Genomic DNA, 19,297 nt, shown 5'->3' with positions numbered 1-19,297 from the left:
AGGTTGTTTGGTTGAATGCATAAGAATAATGTTGAATATGGTGTAGTTATTAATTATGCTTACATTAGTTATGCTGACATATTTCTTATCCATTGTTTGCTTTGATATATTAAAGCATTGCACAATTTCTAAAAGAATTATTTGTTTACAAAAATACCATCATAATCAGTCCATCACGTTATCTTCTTAAAAGAAACATATGTTGCGGAATGTTTTTATATGAAAAAGGCTTTAAAAATTATTTGATTTGTCTACTTATATTGTAGTATATAACTTAATTATTATTTATAAAAAAAAAGAAAATATGCTAAGTATTTATTTATTTACTAGGGATATAATTGTATTTCTCACTTTCTTGGATTATTTCAAACTTGCATTAATATAATAGCATATTTTAATCAAGCATAAATTTTGAAGGACAATTTTGTCTTTAACTAAGTTAATGCATGCATTAAAACTCATTGCATTATTAATACCATGATTTCTTATGCATTAGTTATACATATGATAATACCAAATAGGGTGTATAACTAATGCTTGCATAACTTATGCATAGGTTCAAAAAGTGTATCAAACAATGTATTATTAATACACAAAGTTAATGCATCCTACCAAACGACCCCTTAGTATATGAATCTTCATCGACCATATTGACCATATTTCTGAAAGACAGAATGTATAACACGATGTTAAAATCACTTGCATACATCCTCTTCCATATCAATTTCGGCATTAAATTTATGAATTCAACCAGAAAAATGTGCAAGAACCACAAACTTTTGGCCATATTCAAATTTACAAATTTATTGTTCTGCTACATAGTGGTTACATGAGTATAAATCTAGCAAGACAAGCAGGCTTGAATTATCCAACAAAGTTATTCTACAATGAGATTGTTGGCATAGCCTCTACCTTGTGAGTGAAAATCAACCTTTTAGTACAAAGACAATATACATCTTAATGACAGTGTCGAACGTAAGTGAAGGCCTGGGTGGTGGTGTTAGTAAGATACCTGAATACGGATCGGAACGAACAATTGACAAATTTTAATTCACTCTGCTTCTATCCTGCAATTTTGTGGCTGCTGGTTCTCAAATGGCTGATTATATTCCTTTAACTGATATAACTCTAAACAGCAGTGTCTGGCTTCACAAGCCCTTGAAGTTTCCACCCACCAGGTCCAGCCAGAGAAAATGCCTAAGGAGAGCACTTAAGTCAGATAAGATCAAATATCTTAGAAACTTCATTTTGCAGATTATGGAACTATTAAAGTTCAATAAAGCATGCACGTCGTCATCATCACATCTCAAGATTCGAATATGGTTCGTTACTGACAAGTTTGCGGATTTAAGTTATTTTCTCGGGATGATGGGGCCCTATTTTGCAGTCAATAGCATTTTCACTTCACATTGAAACTCTCTATACCAACTTACCATATGCTACTTTGACATTCATGATGCAATTGAATTTGCAAAGTAGGACTGGCAAAAATGGAACCAAAAGTTACAGAAGAATGACCAAACCTCTTCCCACGACTTCCCAGTGGCTTCAAGCAAAGCAGCATTACAAGTCTTTAGTTCCACAGTAACACCTGAAAACATTGAGGCTGCCTCCTCCCATCCTCTATTATGACCCATGCACCTGAATAGAGGATTAAATCTTAGTAATTTGCTATGAAGCACTTTACCCAATAACTGGAAATTGACATATCAAACTGTCATTTCTCTCGCTGAAGATGAAACAGAAGATTGTACATGTCCCAATTTTATTTCTTAATCAAGTTAAATCATTCGAAATAATGGGAAAAACCTTTTGCATACAAACTGTATACAAAAAGCAAAGGGTTTCACAAAAAAATGATTCTTTATAAAGAGCATCTAGTCGTCAATACTGACTGAAATATCATTTATGCTCCAAAAGTGTACAAAAAAGAAAAGAAACTTCACCAATTGTAAAGAGGAATTCATTAACTCTTTCAAACTCTTTTATGTTTCTCCCTTTCCAGCTGATCCACAAAAGTGATAAAGGAGCTATTTACTATGCTCTCCTCCACATCCTCCTGCCGAATGCCCACACTAGTAGCATATCTTTGACGATCACGACACCACCCAATTCAACTCCCAACATATTCCATATCAGTTGGATAGTGAAGTAACAAATGATTGACATCTCTCATGTCTCCATGCGCACAAAAACAACCAACAAATATGGGTCGTCCTTTCCCTCAAGTTTTCTGCAATGAAGAATGGCTCCCCATGTTGGGTCCAATAAATGACACTTCTCTCTGTACCCTAAACACTCATATCGAGGAATGAAGAAAATTCCTGTCCTTCCTCCTAAGTAGCCTGTTATGATACGATTTCACAAACAACATGCCGTCCCTCTACCCTTAATATTTTCAGTGGTCTTTGTCAGTGAGCGAAACATGTTTTTGTATAATAATTCAAGCAGCTTGAGCTCTCCGTTTTTTTGAGTCTTGCGAATTTCTTTTGAGTTTCAAGTCCTATAAAATTCTTCTTTGCTCTTTATATAGTCTGAATTCTGAGCAACTACTGCTTCTTATGGTTGGTAATACTAAAAATGATGGGAAAAATTCACACAAGAGTGACTTCCATTGTTAGAAATCCAAATTAAAAAACAGGAAAATATATTAGCTCCAGATAACTTCTTTCAATCAAGCACCATAATAGATTCCCATGTAGTGTACTAATGCTCTTTCATTATGTCAAATGCCACCACCAAAGAATCAAAGGCAGAAGGAAAACTCACATGACTGTAAAGATCTCATCCCTCGAGTATTTACAAATTGCTTGTCGTAGGTGCTCAGCGGTCTGCCCGTCCATCGCTGCAACAGAATAAAAACTTGAAATAAAATGTACTTCAGCTTCCAAGAAGGCTTGGACTTGCTCCTGCATTATTTTCAGTGTTTCCCGCGTTCTCATTGCATCACTATGCCATAAAGAAAAAGAAACAACCACTTAGTTTGTAAATATGAAATTAAGTTTTCCGGCAGCTTAAAAATCTCATAGAAAATTCCTCTCTAGATACTCTTAAAGAACCACTTACCTTGATAAAATAAGTTTTGGAATCCAGCCCAATTCTAGGAGCTTTTGCGAGACCTTGATCGCATCTAGTTGTCCAGCTCTACTCAAAGGACGATCATGATCTGCTCAAACATAATGATGAAATATTATATTAAACCTATGAATAAGTACTCTTTTTTTAATTTTTGGTTATATTGTTAGAGTTGGTATCTTTTGTTTATAGAGCAACACAATGAACTTTTTACTGTAATTGTTTTTTTACAAAGGAACATTTCCACGAGGCAGTAATTCAAGTCTTAGGAGCATGATATTTGAGCTATGTCTTTGTTACAACTCACAGTCATACAAAAACCAGAATCTAAAGAGTTCTTCCTGTCTCTCTTCACTTCAAATTTTAAAAGTATAGTGAATTTTCAGCATTAAGAACTTTAAAGGTTAAACATATCAAGTTAAAATCTTGGAACCGCCTTTGACTTCTTCCTTGCAGGCTTGTAATAATATCATTTAGCATCCAAATAGAAGGATAGATGAAATGACATACGGAAATTGGTGCCCTACGGCACAGATTTGAATAGGTTAGGTGCTGAATCATCCAACATAACAAGAAAAGAAAAGGATTCATGTATATAGCTCGAGTAATCGATCAAACCCATTGTCACTTACTGACTTACTGTTAAAAGTTGCAAACTCCTAAAGTTGCAACTTGTAATTCCCATAAGTTGATTAAGTTATTTGTAATCAATCCACCAAACAGAAAACCTTTTAAAAATTGAGTTTTAAGTTATAAACACCTGTAAAAAAATTTACACTACCAGATGATCAAAGATATCTACAGGCAATTTGTAATATTAAAAATAAGACAATGTTAATAACAAATAAAGGTGAAAAAATTACTCACACTGCAAAACATGCAACTTTTTCATATATTGGTTTTTAAGTTATTATACTATCATATTAAAGAATTTTTTAGACTATCATGTCAGGCAAAGGATATCTATGTTTGTTATCTTGAAATAACATATCACGTGCTACAATAGGTAAAGGTAACTTGATTCAATGGCGGATGCAGCACTCAGTGGCCGACCCATATTCAACACCCCTTACCTGGAAAATTACACTATATTGCTAGATAAATTTTTTTGTTTTATGTATATTTATTGTATGTTGACTCCCCTTGCCTTTTTCGGGTACCTAATTTTTTATATTTTGATACCCTTGATGAGAATTCTGGCTCTGCCACCGGTAGCACTCACACACCGGGTTTTTGACGCAAAACATAAATTTATGTATAAAAAACTACTAAAATTATAACAAATAATAGGTCTGAATCCATAATTTTAAGATTGAACCCCTATAACTTAAATCCTAAATTTTCTTACACTAACTTTATAAATAACTTAAAATTCTTTTAAATTTTAGTGGGGTGAAATGAGTGAATAATGGTACCCCGAATGGAGCGATTGTCCCAAGAACTCTTTGCGTGTCGAAGCAATATGAGTCGACGTGCTGTAACTGACTGTGTCGTTGGGGTTTCCATTGAAGTCGAAGTTTGCCCTTGAATGGTATCATCAATTACAAGAGAAGTAGCGCCAGAGGCTGAGGCCACACATTTTGGATTTCTGTTCCGATTCCTGCTTAGGGATTTTGTACAGCAGCAATATGGTACTTGCAATGGCGATGCTACAACATTCATTTTCGTGGTGCTGTCAATGGATTAATACCTTCAATCACTCAGCATTAAACTCAATGAATTTCTCCCTCTGACTTTGAGCTGAGCAATACTTCGTTGAATGAAGCTGCAGATTCTCCGGCGGTAGCCTGGCCCTTTGCCCCTACAAATATAATCGCTCCTTCAGTCCAGATTGAGGAGTTGTTTGGATTTTGTGCAAGGAAAAATAATCCTAGAATAAACTTATGCATAACTATTATCCTTTTCTCTGGCCAAATGTATTCTATTTTTTTTTAAGTCAAAGTGTTTGGCCAATTTTTTACAACGATATTTTTTTTTTTAAGTTTGAGAAAAATACACTTAGAAACACTTTTAAATGAACGAAAGTAAAAGTTTCGCTTTAGATTTTTCGAGGCAAATTCAAATTTAATCGGACCCTAGTACGAATATTGGACACCGGAGAGCACTTAGGAATATAACCAACTTTCCAATACACCTAGAGAGCACTTAGGAATATAACCAACTTCTAGGAAGGGTGCTATATCTCGCTAAGCCTCGGACAGTCAAATACTAATTACAAATTCGTACAATCAATCCCTAACAACTATTAGCTCTTCTCCTATGTTGCATTTCTTCTACTCTAATTCTTGTTTCCTTTTATATCTGTGCTATTACACGATTTATATGTACATCAGTTTTCCTAAAGATCTTCTAATTTTGCGTTTGCCAGATATGATAAATCATGGCTCCCCATACTGCAGCAACTATCTCTTTCTTCTTCTGCTTCCAATACTTGCTTTTAATCCACTGGATACTTTGTTGAATATTCATCTGAGGCAACTTGATCCCCATCCAATTGGACAGTCCTTCTCTTACTGCTCTAGCCCATGTACACTCTGCAAATAAGTGCTTCTAAGTCTCCAAACTCCCTTGATCACATAGTTTACATGTTTGATCCTCCACTGGGATATGCAATCGAATCATTCTTTCTTTGGTTAGTAACCTGTCTTGGTTAGCTAACCAAATACAAAATCCGTGCTTAGGTTGCATCACTTTATTCCACACCAAATTTGCCTTCTGCAATCTTACATGTGGTCCTGGTAGTGCATTGTAGCTCCTTTTTTTAATTAAGTTTTTATTCCCTTCCTCCAAGAGCTCCCCACCTTGATCTTGGGATGACTCGAACTCACAACCTATTGGTTGGAAGTTGAAGGTGCTCACCACTTGAGCAATTCACTGTTGTCAGCACATAGTTCCCATTCTATATAGCTTCTTGTTAATGAGTATTCTCCATTCTCTGTGAGCACATAGTTCCCATTATTGTACCATTGTGTCATCACTTCTTTTAATGAATTTAATTTCCTCCAGTACAAGCTACTATCAATACGAGGGTTGTGATTCCAAATGTCTCTCTCCTGCTTCATGTATATCCCATGCACCCATTTTACCCACAATACATCTTTCTTTATTGCCAATTGCCAGAGTAGTTTTCCTATAACAGCTATATTCTAGTTCCTGCACCCTTTGATGTTCAGCCCACCATACTTCTTAGGAGTACACACTATGTCCCAAGCTAATAATGGAAGTTTCCTGTGATCTTCAGTACTACTCCAAAGATAATCCCTACATATTTTGTCCACCTCTTTCAGAACACTCTGAGGTAGGATGAACACAGCTCCCCAGAAGTTATATATTGGGAACAATACAACATTTATAATTTGTAACCTCCTTACATATGATAGGCATCTTGAATAGGCATTTCTGACCCTATTAGTTATCTTCTCCACTAGTTCATGACATTCTATTTTACTCCATTTTTTGAAAGAGAGGGGAAGTCCAAGGTACTTGATAGGAGGATCCCTGTAGTAAATCCTTGTTCTAGCTAGTATTTGTTCTTGTGTAGCAGCATCAATTACTGCCATATAAATATTAGTCTTCTCAACATTTGCAACTAAACCTGTAGTGCTGCTAAAATGGCTTAAGGTCTCCATCACTCTAGCAATGGAGTTTAGATCACCTTTACAGAAAATCATCAAATCATATGCAAAGATCAGATGAGTTAACTTGAGAGCCTTACACATTGGGTATGTGAAATCTGGAAGCTCACTCATTTTTTAAGTGTTCTGGATAAGTACTCCATGACTAAGACAAATAGTAATGGGGATATTGGGTCCCCTTGTCTCAGTCCTCTTCTCCCTTCAAAATACCCAACACCTTCTCCATTAACCTTCACTGTAAAATTAATAGTGGTAACACATGTCATGACTAGCTGTATGAAAGTCTCAGGGAACCCATATCCAATCAGTGCTTCAGCTATGAACTCCCAACTCACCATGTCGTATGTCTTCCTTAAATCTATCCTTATTAAACATCTTGGTGATGTTTTCCTGTTATAGTGTGTCATAAGATCATGGCATATAAGGACATTGTTTACCAAGGATCTCCCTTTCACAAATGCTGCCTGATTTGGTGCTACAAGATAGTTGAAAGCTTATTTCAATCTCTTGCATATTAGTGTGGACATACACTTGTAAAGGACATTGCAGCAGTATATTGGTCTAAATTACCGGAATATGATAAGTGGAAATTTTGACTATTTATTAGCGCCTTTTAGCTTTCGTTTTAGTCCAAAAGTGTCTAATTGTACTCCCGAAAACTGATGAAATATGCTTACCTGCAGGAGTATTGGAAAATGAGCTACTACGATGAAATCCAACTCAAGTAGGAGTGATCTGAATAAGGACAAAAATCAGGCACAGAATCGCAAAATGTGAAGGAAAATCAACAGAGCCCCAGTGCAAAGTGCGGACCGCATAATTATTGTGCGGCCGCAGAAGCTACGTAAGAGCCAAAATTCAGAGAGTTTTATTTTAAGCTCAAGAAGAAATGCGGACCGCACAATAACTGTGCGACCGCAGAAACAACTGCGCGACCGCACTCAGGAAATGTGCAGTCCGCAGAAGAGCCCAGTGCGGCCACACCCAGAATTATGCGGACCGCAGAACATGAGAGATGCGGCCGCAATCCAGAATTGTGCGGCCGCATAATCAACTCCTGTCAAGATCTGAAGAGAAGTGCGGACCGCACATATAATTGTGCAATCACAGAACATCCGAAAGGGCAATTTTGTCCGAAAATTCTACCTTTGTATAAATAAACTACTTTCACGAAATTAGGTCAAGTTTTGAATATTGAAAGTCCTGTAGCCGTTTTTACTTACCCCTTTAGGCAACTTTAGCTTACTTTGGTGATTTAAGATTGGATTTTTATCTTTTAATCTTGCAATATGAGTTTTATCATCTTCTCTTTTTTATTTTCTTTTATACCCATTATGAGTAGCTAGAATTTTAGCTAGGGTTGTGACCCAACCCTAGAGTGTGAACCTAATGGGTGTTTGATTTATGGCTTGTTTATGGTTGGGTATTTATTATTTAGCCTTATTCTTGCCTTTAATTGTAGAATTAATGGTTGCAAATATTAGTTTATGCCTATTTGACTTAGTCTCTACTTGAGAAAGAGAGACTTAGTCTAAGAAAACTTGGCTAACAAGAATTTGGGATAAAATCAAGAGATTGATAGTCCCAATTAAAGGATTGAACCTAGAGATAGTAAAACCTGACTTGAGCATTTTATCAACTGTTTTATTCAATAGCCATTTGGATTTGAGAAAGCCAAATTGGACAAAATCACTCTCTTACCGAGAGGTATTGAGTGGGTATTTGAGTGTTGATTGCTATAATACACCCCAAAAATAAAATAAGCTTTAAAGTTTACAAACCGTTAGGCAAACACCTAGGTGAAAGTCATACCCCTAGGACTTTTTATATATTTGAAAACCATCCAAAAATAATATTCTCTAGTTTTATATCTTTAGAATTGTAATCTTTAACGTAATTTTAGAAGTAAAAACAAAACCATATTTGTGGAAGTGCAACCAAGATACTTCACATGTTTTATCCAAATATATATCACTAATCCCATCTCAGCTCCATGTGGATTCGATCCCGACTCCTTGTTGGGGTATTATTATTGCAACCGATCGTTTCACAACCCCGAATAGAGGTGTGACTTGGACGAGATCGATTTTTGGCGCCGTTGTCGGGGAGCATAAAAATGGATTTAGCTATATATTTGGTTTTGTATGTGAATTGTCTTCTTTTCCTTTGGTGTTACTAATCATTTTGGTGAAATAATTGTAGGTGAAACAATGGCTCTCAACAACAATGATTATCTCGGAAACATGCCTTTGGAGGATATGGACGTGGAAAATGACCAAGTTGAAGAGGTTTCTCTTGAACCTCAAGCAAATAGACGAGGCTGACCGCCTCAAGACAACGCTCCCGTTCCACCCCCAAATCCACCAAGAGTGGCTCCACACCGGGTGTTGCCGAATAAAGGGTATGCAAGTACCATAGTCCCGCCCCGCATTAGGGCGGGCAACTTTCAAATCACAAATGTTATGCTCACATTTCTAGAGCAACATGGATTCTTCATCGGGGCTCCGAATTAAAATGCGTACAAACACTTGAAAGGGTTTGTGGACACTTGCTGGGGGAGTAAATAGACAAACGTCTCCGAGGATACTTTAAGGTTGAGGCTATTTCCTTTCTCTCTACGGGGGAAAGCCGTGGATTGGTTAGAAAGGTTGCCAAACCATTCCATCCATACATGGGATGAATTGGCGGAGAAATTTATTTCCAAGTTCTTTTCTCCCGGGCATATGGCTACTCTTAGAGACGAGATTTTAGCATTCAAACAAGAACCCAATGAGCCTTTGCATGAGATATGGGAGAGGTACCGAACTATGGTGAAAGAGTGCCCAAACTATGACATGATGGAGGCTATGATTCAACAAACTTTCTCTAGGGGGATCAATACTACAAATCAATGCGTGGTCAACCAACTTGCCGGTGAAAATTTCATGACAATGCCATATGCGGAAGCTTGTGAGATCTTAGATGAAATGGCGAATACTTCATTGTCATGGCAAAGTAGAGCAAATGTTCCTCAAGGTGATCCAAACATGATTCACCTACATAAAGAATTGCATGATCATGGGCAAGCAATTGCCGAGTTGACCACCACAATGAATTAATTAGCCAAGGCTCAACTTCAACAAGTGCAAGGTCCTAAGAAAGTAAATGCAATGGAGGGAGTTAATATGATGGTAAACAGGAGAAGGCAAAAGGGTCCTCAAGTGCAAAACCATGCGGAACATTATATGCAAGAAGATAGTGGGTTTGATCAAGATGAATCTTACAATGACCAAGAGGAGAAAGTATAATATGTGAACAATTTCCAAGGGCAAAGAAACAACTCTCAAGGCCCAAATCAACAACAATGGCGACCTCATGGTAATCAAGGGAATTGTAACAATCAAAACAATCAAGGAAATTGGAATTATCAAAATAACCAAGGCAAATGGAGTGGCAATAGTCAAGGATACTGGGGAGGCAACAACCAAGGGGGGTGGAACAATAACCTAGGAAATCGGGGGTCAGACTTTCAAAGGCCCCCGATGTATCAACAACCGAGTAACCCACCTCTTTATCCTTCCAATGGTCCAAGCTCTTCCAACAGTGAGATGAGACGAATTGAGAATATGTTCAAACAAATGATGGAGAAGAATGCCAACTCCGATGCCTCTCACAACATTTCAATTCGCAATTTGGAAGTTTAATTGGGGCAAAGTTCGCAAGCTTTAAACACTCATCCTAAGGGGGCACTCGCAAGTGATACGGTGGTGAACCCAAAGGGTGAAAACAATACGGGACATGCCATGGCCGTGACTACAAGGAGTGGAAAAGGTGGGGATGCACCCACCTCAAGTCAAAGGAAAATTGTGGATGATGAGCAAGTGGTACAAGAAGATAAGATCCCGAACAATGTGGTGCAAGTAAATGATAAAGTAAGAATTGATATTGATGACAATGTGGAGGAGACTCGAGAGGAAGTGAACCCGTCTAGGGAGCACATTGTTGACATACTAGAACCGGTAGTGCTAAAGGCTAAGGCACCAATGCCAAGGACTCCTCCTCCATATCCTCAAAGTCTTGCCAAGGAAAATGGCAAGAATCAATTCAAAAAGTTCATTGACATGATGAAGAGTCTATCTATTAATGTGCCATTGGTTGAGGCTTTGGAGCAAATGCCCGGTTATGCAAAGTTCATGAATGACTTGGTGACAAAGAAGTGGTCGATGAATTGTGAACCTATAAAGATGACTCATCAAGTGAGTGCAATTGTGCACTCAATGGCTCCTAAATTAGAAGATCCCGACACTTTCACAATCTCTTGTACCCTTGGAAGTGCCGACTTTGCTAAAGCTCTTTGTGATCTTGGGGCAAGTATCAATTTGATGCACTATTCAGTTTTCAAGACTTTGGGAATTGGGCAACCAAGACCTACATCTATGAGATTACAAATGGCGGATCGTACCATGAAGAGACTGTTGGGTATCATTGATGATGTGTTAGTTCGTGTTGATAAATTCATTCTCCCGGCGGATTTTGTGATTCTTGATTGTGAAGCGGACTATGAGGTGCCGATTATTCTGGGTATACCTTTCCTTGCTACGGGGAAGGCTCTCGTTGGTGTGAAAATCGGTGAACTCACTTTCCTGGTGGGTGATAAAAAGGCGGTGTTCCACGTGTGCAAATCTATGAGGCAACCGAATAGCAATGAAATGTGTTCGTTTGTGGACTTGCTGACCGATGTGATTATTGATGATACTAGTGCCACGATGAATGTTGATGATACTTTGCAGGACGTTTTGCTTAACCTTGATGATGACGAGACGGATGGCTATGTGGAATGCGTGAACTCATTGCAAGGAATGGGGTCGTACACTTTGGACCCTACAAATTGTCCTTGGATATTGAAAATCGGAAGACTCCTCCAACAAATCCCTCAATCGAGGAGCCTCCCACTTTGGAGTTAAAACTATTGCCTCCGCATCTCAGGTATGAATTCCTTGGCCCTTGTTCTACTTTACCGGTTATTCTTTCCTCTTGTTTGACTAACATACAAGTAGACTCCACGTTGGCGGTGCTATAAAAGAGTAAGAAAGTTATTGGATGGATATTGGTGGATATTCGGGGAATAAGCCCCGCATTTTGCATGCACAAGATTAATTTGGAGGAATATTCCAAACCCTTCATTGAACATCAAAGGAGGTAAATGAAGCAATGCAAGAGGTGGTCAAAAAGGAGATCATCAAGTGTTTAGATGCAGGGATTGTTTACCCTATTTTCGATAGTTCGTGGACCTCTCCGGCATAATGTGTCCCAAAGAAAGGGGGCATGACGGTGATTACCAATGACAAGGACGAGTTGATTCCTACAAGAACGGTGACCGGGTGGAGAGTGTGTATGGACTACCGCAAGATCAACAAATTCACAAGGAAGGATCATTTCCCGCTTCCCTTCCTAGATCAAATGCTTGATAGGTTGGTCGGTCGTGCTTTCTATTATTTCCTTGATGGGTATTCCGGCTACAATCAAATTCTTATTGCTCTGGAGGATCAAAAGAAGGCTACTTTCACATGTCCTTATGGTACTTTCGCATTCTCGTGGATGCCATTTGAGTTATGGAATGCACCGACGACTTTTCAAAGATGTATGATGGCTATCTTCATGGACATGGTAGAGGATTTCCTTGAAATCTTCATGGATGACTTTTCGGCGGTCGGGAATTCTTTTGATGATTGCTTGAAAATTTTGGATAAGGTCTTGGCAAGATGTAAAGAGACGAACTTGGTGTTGAATTGGGAGAAATGTCATTTTATGGTTAAGGAAGGTATTGTCCTTGGCCACAAAATTTTAAAGAATGGCATTGAGGTTGACAAGGCAAAAATAGAGGTGATTTCTAAACTTTCACCTCCAACATCCGTGAAGAGAGTGAGGAGTTTCTTGGGTTATGCGGGGTTCTACCGGCGTTTCATCAAGGATTTTTTCAAAGTGGTGAACCCCTTGTGTAAGATTTTGGAGAAAGATGCCAAATTCCATTTCAATGAGGATTGCATAAGGTATTTGAATTGCTCAAGTTCAAATTGACAACTACTCCTATTATCACCGCCCCGAATTAGAGCTTGTCTTTTGAGCTCATGTGTGACACTAGTGATGTGGCGATCAGAGCAATTTTGGGGCAACGTGTCAACAATATCTTTTCATCCGGTCTACTATGCTAGTAAGACCATGAATGATGCCCAAGTCAATTACACTGTGACCAAAAAAGAGCTCCTTGCTATTGTTTTTGCTATGGAGAAGTTCCGCCCGTACTTGATGGGTACAAAGGTGATTGTCCACACGGATCATGCGGCACTTCGGTACCTTATGAGCAAGAAATATTCAAAGGTTAAGTTAATGAGATGGGTGCTTTTATTTCAAGAGTTCGATCTAGACATCCAAGACCGCAAAGGTAGTGAAAACCAAGTGGCGGACCACTTGTCTCATTTGGAGGAGGAGGGGAGGCCGCATGATGGCCTTGAAATCAATGACTCATTCCCCGATGAGCAACTCTTAGCCATTTCAATGAAAGAGGTACCATGGTTCGCGGATCTAGCAAATCTTCTTGTGAGTGGTATCATCCCGGATGAGTTCTCTTCAAATCAAAGAAAAAAGCTCAAACGGGATTGTTAAGACTATTATTGGTATGAACCACACCTCTTCCGAATTTGTACCGATGGCGTGATTAGAAGATGTGTGCCGGAGGAGGAACAAGTAAAATTCTTGGGGCTTGTCATTCTTCACCCTACGGTGGTCACCATCGGGGAATAAGAATGGCGACCAAAGTGTTGATTTGTGGATTCTATTGGCCTACTCTCTACAAGGACGCAAGTGATCTATTCAAGCGTTGTGATAAATGTCAAAGGGCTGGTGGGATTTCAAAAAAAAAATGAGATGCCCCCACCACCATCTTGAAAATTGATATTTTTAATGTGTGGGGTATTGATTTCATGGGACCGTTTGTAAGCTCTTGTGGGAACACCTACATTTTGGTAGCTGTGGATTATGTGTCCAAATGATTTGAAGCCGTTGCTCTACCCAACAACGAAGCTAGAAGTGTGGTGGCATTTTTGAAAAAGAACATCTTCACAAGGTTTGGTACTCCGCGGGCCATTATAAGCAATGAGGGGTCGCATTTTTGCAACAAAGCCTTTGATACCTTGCTTAGAAAGAATGGTGTCACTCACAAAGTCACGACCCCTCTATCACCCTCAAGCAAGCGGACAAGTGGAAGTCTCCAACCAGGAGATCAAGAGTATTTTGTCAAAAACAGTGAATGCCAACCGGACGGATTTGTCAAAGTAAATTGATGATGCTTTATGGGCTTATAGGACAGCTTACAAAACATCGATTGGGATGTCTCCATACCGATTAGTGTTTGGGAAAGCTTGTCACCTTCCGGTGGAACTTGAGCACAAGGCAATGTGGGCTTTAAAGAAGCTAAATCTTGAGTGGGATGTCGCCTCCAACTTAAGGGTGGCACAATTGAATGAGCTAGATGAATTTTGGTACTATGCATATACAAGTTCATCCTTATACAAGGAGAATATGAAGTACCTCCATGACAAGTACATTCAGAACAAGGAGTTTAAAGAAGGTGATATTGTGTTATTGTTCAATTCTCGGTTACGGATGTTTCCAGAAAAGTTGAAGTCTAAATGGAGTGGCCTGTTTGAAGTTGTGAGTGTGACACCCTTTGGTGAATTGGACTTGAATAATAAAAATGATGAAGTGTTTAGAGTCAATAGTCACCGGGTAAAGCACTATCTGGGAAAAGTTGGTGATGGCCACGTAGTGACAGTGATTCATTTCAAGTGATTGATGGTAATCTGTGTCGTACCGCGACGTTAAATCAGGCGCTTCTTGGGAGGCAACCCATGTTTCTTTTCCTTTTTTTTTCTTCTTTAGATAGGTCTTGTTTTGTGCTAACTGATTTTGAAGTGTGTTGCAAGAATGAGTGCTTTGCAGGAACTGTGCTCAAGAAAAGTGGCTAAGTGTAAAAAAAATTACGGACCGCATAATTTTGAAGGCCATATCAGAAAGGGATCTACGGCCGCACAACTGGAGATCAGAAATTGCAAACTTTCTGAAGTTGTGCACGTCAGAGAAATGGACAAAGTGCGGCCGCACAAGGAAATGTGCGGTCCGCACAAAAATCTGCGGTCGCACTCAAAAATGTGCGGTCCGCACAAAAATCTGCGGTCGCACTCAAAAATGTGCGAACCTCAGATCAGCAAAAGGGTAATGTGTAATAGATAAAGGAGTGAGGACCGCACACAAAATTGTGCGACCGCAGTCATCTATTAAACTTTTGCCCTAACCGGTCAAGTATAAATAGTAGCCTTCTCACTACTGTTGAGACTTTACGAACTCTAAACAATTAACACAAAGGCAAATACAGTGCACTCAACTGATTCACGCATCTAACACTCATTTCATCATCTTTGATTCTTACTTAGCATCACTACATTACTAGTATGTTCAATTCATCTTTAAAATTTTCAATTTTCTTAATTTTGTTCATAATTAGTTTTGTTATTTTTAGGCCTAATGTCAAATTCATCATCATGTGAGCTTAAATTTGTGTGGGTAACTTCCTATTTGCTATTTGGGGGATGGGTAAAATGTGTATCATGTCTAAATTGCTACTACCATGTCTAAATTGTGCGTGAATTAGAAACCCTAAGAATCTACCCGATAAATTTTTGAATTGTGTGGCCGCACAAGGAATTGTGCGGTCCACAAATCAGTAGGCTAGGGCATTTGGTGTAGAATGATTGTGCGGACCGTACTTGAAATTGTGCGGTCCGCAGAAATTCAACAGCGGCCGCAGAAAAGTGTGTGCGGCCGCAGATCAAGCAATTCTCTGTATCCAGAGAGTTGTCATTTTTGAAGTTTCAATGTGCGACCGTACCCAAAATTGTGCGGACCGCACTTCAGATGTGCGGCCGTACTTAAAATTGTGCGGACCGCAGAATCATCACTGCGGCCGCACTTTCAAATTGTATGGTCCGCACAACCCCACTTGCGGGCGCACTAAAAAATGTGCGGCCCGCATTTCCCCAATCTGCAACATGTTTTGTTCTACAAATTTTATGCTTGCCTTTATTTAACTATAACTGATTCCTATTGCTATGTATTGTAGACAATGGTTAGATCACAGAGACGAGGTGATACATCTAAGGGGAAGGGTGAACCATCTCGAGGCCGAGGTAGGGTTACCATACCACTCTTCGTGCAAAAAGTGATCAGTAAAAAGCAACAATAGGCCGAGGTAGACAGTCGTAGCCCTCTGAATCAAGTTTATATGCCCCGTCTAGGGAAGCATCAGAGGGCGACTCAGTGCAAAGGCAGCCTACTATGCAATCACAACCACAGCTGCCCCAGGACAGATACTGACTGAGAGATGAGATTACCTCTTCTGAGAGTACTTCTGAGGGGTCGGAAGGGAATGATCAGGCTTTGAAGCCCCCAGCTACTCATGTCCCCGCTGCACCAGTTACAGTTGATGATGATGATGGTATTCCGGATGACGGTCGGGGGACGGGGGGATACCAGAGTTGCAGGCCTAGAGAGGCCAAAGAAGAAGGAAGTTTGGGAAGATAGGTTTGTAAGCCTGACTGCATTTAACAGGTTTCGAGAGTGGTGGCCGCAGAGATCGCTCACTTTTGAGTGACAGTTTGTGTTGAAAGATCTGGATAGATACAACCCGAATGTGTTAAGATAATTTCGGGAAAGAAAAGGGTGAAAATGGTTCATGAAAAGCATATTGGATGCCAATGAGTACTTAGTCGCCAATGTGGCGCACATCAAGAAGGGGACTAAGGTGACTAAGGTGCGGAACTTGAAAGTACGATTTGATCAAACCAATCTGAACACTTATTTGGGGCTCGAGGATAAGGAGTCGGTGCAGTATTTATAGAAGTTCGCACTGGTGATGTAGCTCGCCCTTGGCTAGTTGAGATACTAGCAGCTCCAGGACCACCACCACCATGGATCACAGCAGGGGTTCCTATTCAGCATAACACCCTCAACTTTGAAGCAAAATGGTGGCAAACATTTGTGTGCAGTCGCATAGACACAAGCCGAAATGAAAACAATCTCCCAATCCCTCGGGCAGTCCTGGTTGCTTCCATCATGGCCGGGTACCCAATCAATGTGAGTGACATCATGTCGGCCAACATGTCTCAAGTTGTCAGGCAGGGTGAAAGCTCCTATCCGTATCCCAACACTATCACAGAGTATCTCACGGATGCGGGGGCAGAGCCCAAGATCTTTGATACGAAGGTTAGGGCTAAGCAGCCCTTCTCCTGGTACTCTATGAAGGACCCAAGGAACCCGAAGAACAAGGGTAAGTCGACTACTACCATAGGCCAATCTGATGAGCCGTCGATGGTAGTTGCAGATTCAACTGCCATGCCTTTCACAACAGCCGGGCCTTCCACTGATACAGCTACCATATCTTCACGTCCATCTTCAGGGCCATCAATATCAGTGCCTTCCTCCTCTACTTATCCACTCTCTGCGCTGCGAGTCTCCCTGGCGAGTCTTAACAACTAGATGCAGGCAGCTACTGCAAAGCTGTCTGACCTATCCAGTGCTGTTGCAGCTCAGACTTCTACCCCAGCACCCCAGATTCCTTCGTCAGTGGAGGAAACTTTAAAGAAAATATTGGAGAATCAAAAGACTATCATGGACACCTTGGTGGCACATGGGGAGAAATTGAGGAGTTTGGGTAGCAGGTGAAGAAGTTGAGGAAATCTCAGGCTTCAAGGAAATCAGTTGACAAATTGAGATGAGAAGTGACCAAGATAGCAGCTGTTGGAGATCTTCCATTTGACTTATTGATGGAGACAGATCCATTAGTACTAGCAGACCCAACAACACTATTAGTACCAGTGGCACCAGCTGGCCAGTCTGAAGAGCCAGAACTTACTGTCCATACGGCTAAGACGGTGCTACAGATGTTCACCAATCCAGCTACTCTCCGAGCAGAGGATGATGAGATCCAGTTGGAGGAGCCTGAGGGAGGTGATGCTTCTATGGACACTGAGACCACATAGGGAGTCCTCTATATTCTTTACCTTCCTTGTTTTTATTTTGCTAAGCATTGAGGACAATGCTTATTTTTATTCAGGGGGTGGAGTCTATTTTGATTTGACATTTGACATTTGACATTGGCATGTAATAACTGATAACATTCTCTTTTTATTTTTACTTTCATTATGTACATATTCTTCTCTCTCTATTGATGTATATATTCTCTTTCCCTTTCTCAGTTTGTATATTCATTTATGCTTTCAGCAGTTTATTTCATAGCTTCTTTATTTTGTTTTCTCAGTAGTCAATGTTTAGTCTAATAGCTTCTTATTTACTTTAATAGCTTCTTTTTAATTTAGTAGTTTCTTTTCATGTTTAAGTGATCAATAAACCTTTGGTTTTCTTAATGCCACGGTTCTTTCCAAAGGTAATTTTTATGTGAACCGGGTGACTCTTCCCAACGATGGATGGCGTGACAACCTTCTTAAGGGATTGAGTCCGTTTTTGATGTATCGGTAAGAACAATAGTAATAATGAATAAGAGGACCTAATTGAGTCGAACTAGAAGAGTCAAGCATTCTTCACTTGGTACTAATACACTTAAGTACATGCTTATGATTAAAAATAAGTTCTTGGAGAGAAATAGCTCTAGTTAGTGACCGTTTGATTGTTATATTGACTTAAGCAATCATCGAGTGATTTAGTTGAACCATTAGTGATTTTCAATCTCGAATATGGTTGTTGTGGGCCTTCGACTCTATCCTCTTGAACAATCCAGCTTTGTGCGAGGTGAGATATTTTGTTGCAAGTCCAAGTACCTGTGCAAATGGTCTAGAACTTGCCCTGAATGTGTTTCTAGGCGAAATTTTAAGTTTTGCTTGGCTTGAGAAGTGATTGTAGGCTCTCCTTGACCCGTTTTGAAATTTTCCATGATCCACCAATATTGTTATCCCTAGTCAACTCTTTTGAGCCTAAAACCTTTCTTATTTGATAATCATGTTATAAGCCTTTACCCATTTTGTAGTGATCCTCTCTTGGCACCCGAGCTTTTCTTAACACTCTTGAGAAATAATTGGCTAAAACATACGTTTGGGGGAGAGACGAGAAATTTGAAAGTGATATCGAGGTACAAAAAGAGAAAAAAAAATGAAGAAAAGGAAAGGCAAAGAAAAAGAAAAAAAGATGCAAAGAGAAAGTGAATAAGTTGAAGAGTTGAAGGGATTCAAAGAAAAGCAAAAATGCAAAGCATGGAGAAAACAAAGAAGGAGAAAATGAATATCATGACCAAGAAAGAATGATGTTAAGTCTCTCTAGTTCCCCTAAGGAAAAAGAAAATGACTCAAAGAGTCGGCAAAGCTGTTACATCCCGCATTTTTGTATGTTAAAGTTTCGTCGTAAGTTAATTGACATAAAGTTCGGGAATGAGATTATTTTGAGATTATAAGGATTATTCTATTTCAACAAGTGATCAGTAAATTCATGAAGGTGAGAGGTAAGAAAATCCAAAAAAAAGAATTTCGTCAAAGTTTGACATTTTG

At 39.4% G+C, this 19,297-nt stretch overlaps 2 protein-coding genes across 2 annotated transcripts; one reads left to right on the top strand and one right to left on the bottom strand.

Annotated features, from left to right (window-relative positions):
* Positions 1-759: 759 nt before the first annotated feature.
* Positions 760-4,941, bottom strand: LOC104112346 (uncharacterized protein At3g52155, chloroplastic). Its single transcript, XM_009622232.4, has 5 exons — positions 4,491-4,941; positions 3,067-3,166; positions 2,770-2,949; positions 1,524-1,641; positions 760-1,197 (listed from the first exon to the last, which is right to left on the bottom strand). Exons 1-5 carry the CDS (start codon positions 4,735-4,737, stop codon positions 1,129-1,131), a joined length of 714 nt encoding a protein of 237 aa, XP_009620527.1. The 5' UTR covers positions 4,738-4,941; the 3' UTR covers positions 760-1,128.
* A 5,992-nt stretch (positions 4,942-10,933) lies between these two features.
* Positions 10,934-11,653, top strand: LOC138909193 (uncharacterized). The gene has a single exon (XM_070200380.1). The coding sequence runs from the start codon at positions 10,934-10,936 to the stop codon at positions 11,651-11,653; it is 720 nt and encodes a 239-aa protein (XP_070056481.1).
* The last annotated feature ends 7,644 nt before the right edge of the window (positions 11,654-19,297 follow it).

Source organism: Nicotiana tomentosiformis, chromosome 4 (genome assembly GCF_000390325.3).
Source record: "Nicotiana tomentosiformis chromosome 4, ASM39032v3, whole genome shotgun sequence".
NCBI classification, from domain to species: Eukaryota; Viridiplantae; Streptophyta; class Magnoliopsida; order Solanales; family Solanaceae; genus Nicotiana; species Nicotiana tomentosiformis.
Note: the sequence above shows the minus strand (reverse complement) of the source record. Positions and strands in the feature narration are given on the sequence as shown.

What these genes read in the sequence shown, in the direction of transcription:
- LOC104112346 (XM_009622232.4), bottom strand. Translation starts at nt 4,737, where the DNA reads ATGAATGTTGTAGCATCGCCATTGCAAGTACCATATTGCTGCTGTACA. An exon ending in GGACAATCGCTCCATTCGGG is followed by an intron (nt 3,167 to 4,490) that starts GTACCATTATTC and finishes ATGTTTGAGCAG; the next exon opens with ATCATGATCGTCCTTTGAGT. An exon ending in CCAAAACTTATTTTATCAAG is followed by an intron (nt 2,950 to 3,066) that starts GTAAGTGGTTCT and finishes TTTATGGCATAG; the next exon opens with TGATGCAATGAGAACGCGGG.
- LOC138909193 (XM_070200380.1), top strand. Translation starts at nt 10,934, where the DNA reads ATGACTCATCAAGTGAGTGCAATTGTGCACTCAATGGCTCCTAAATTA.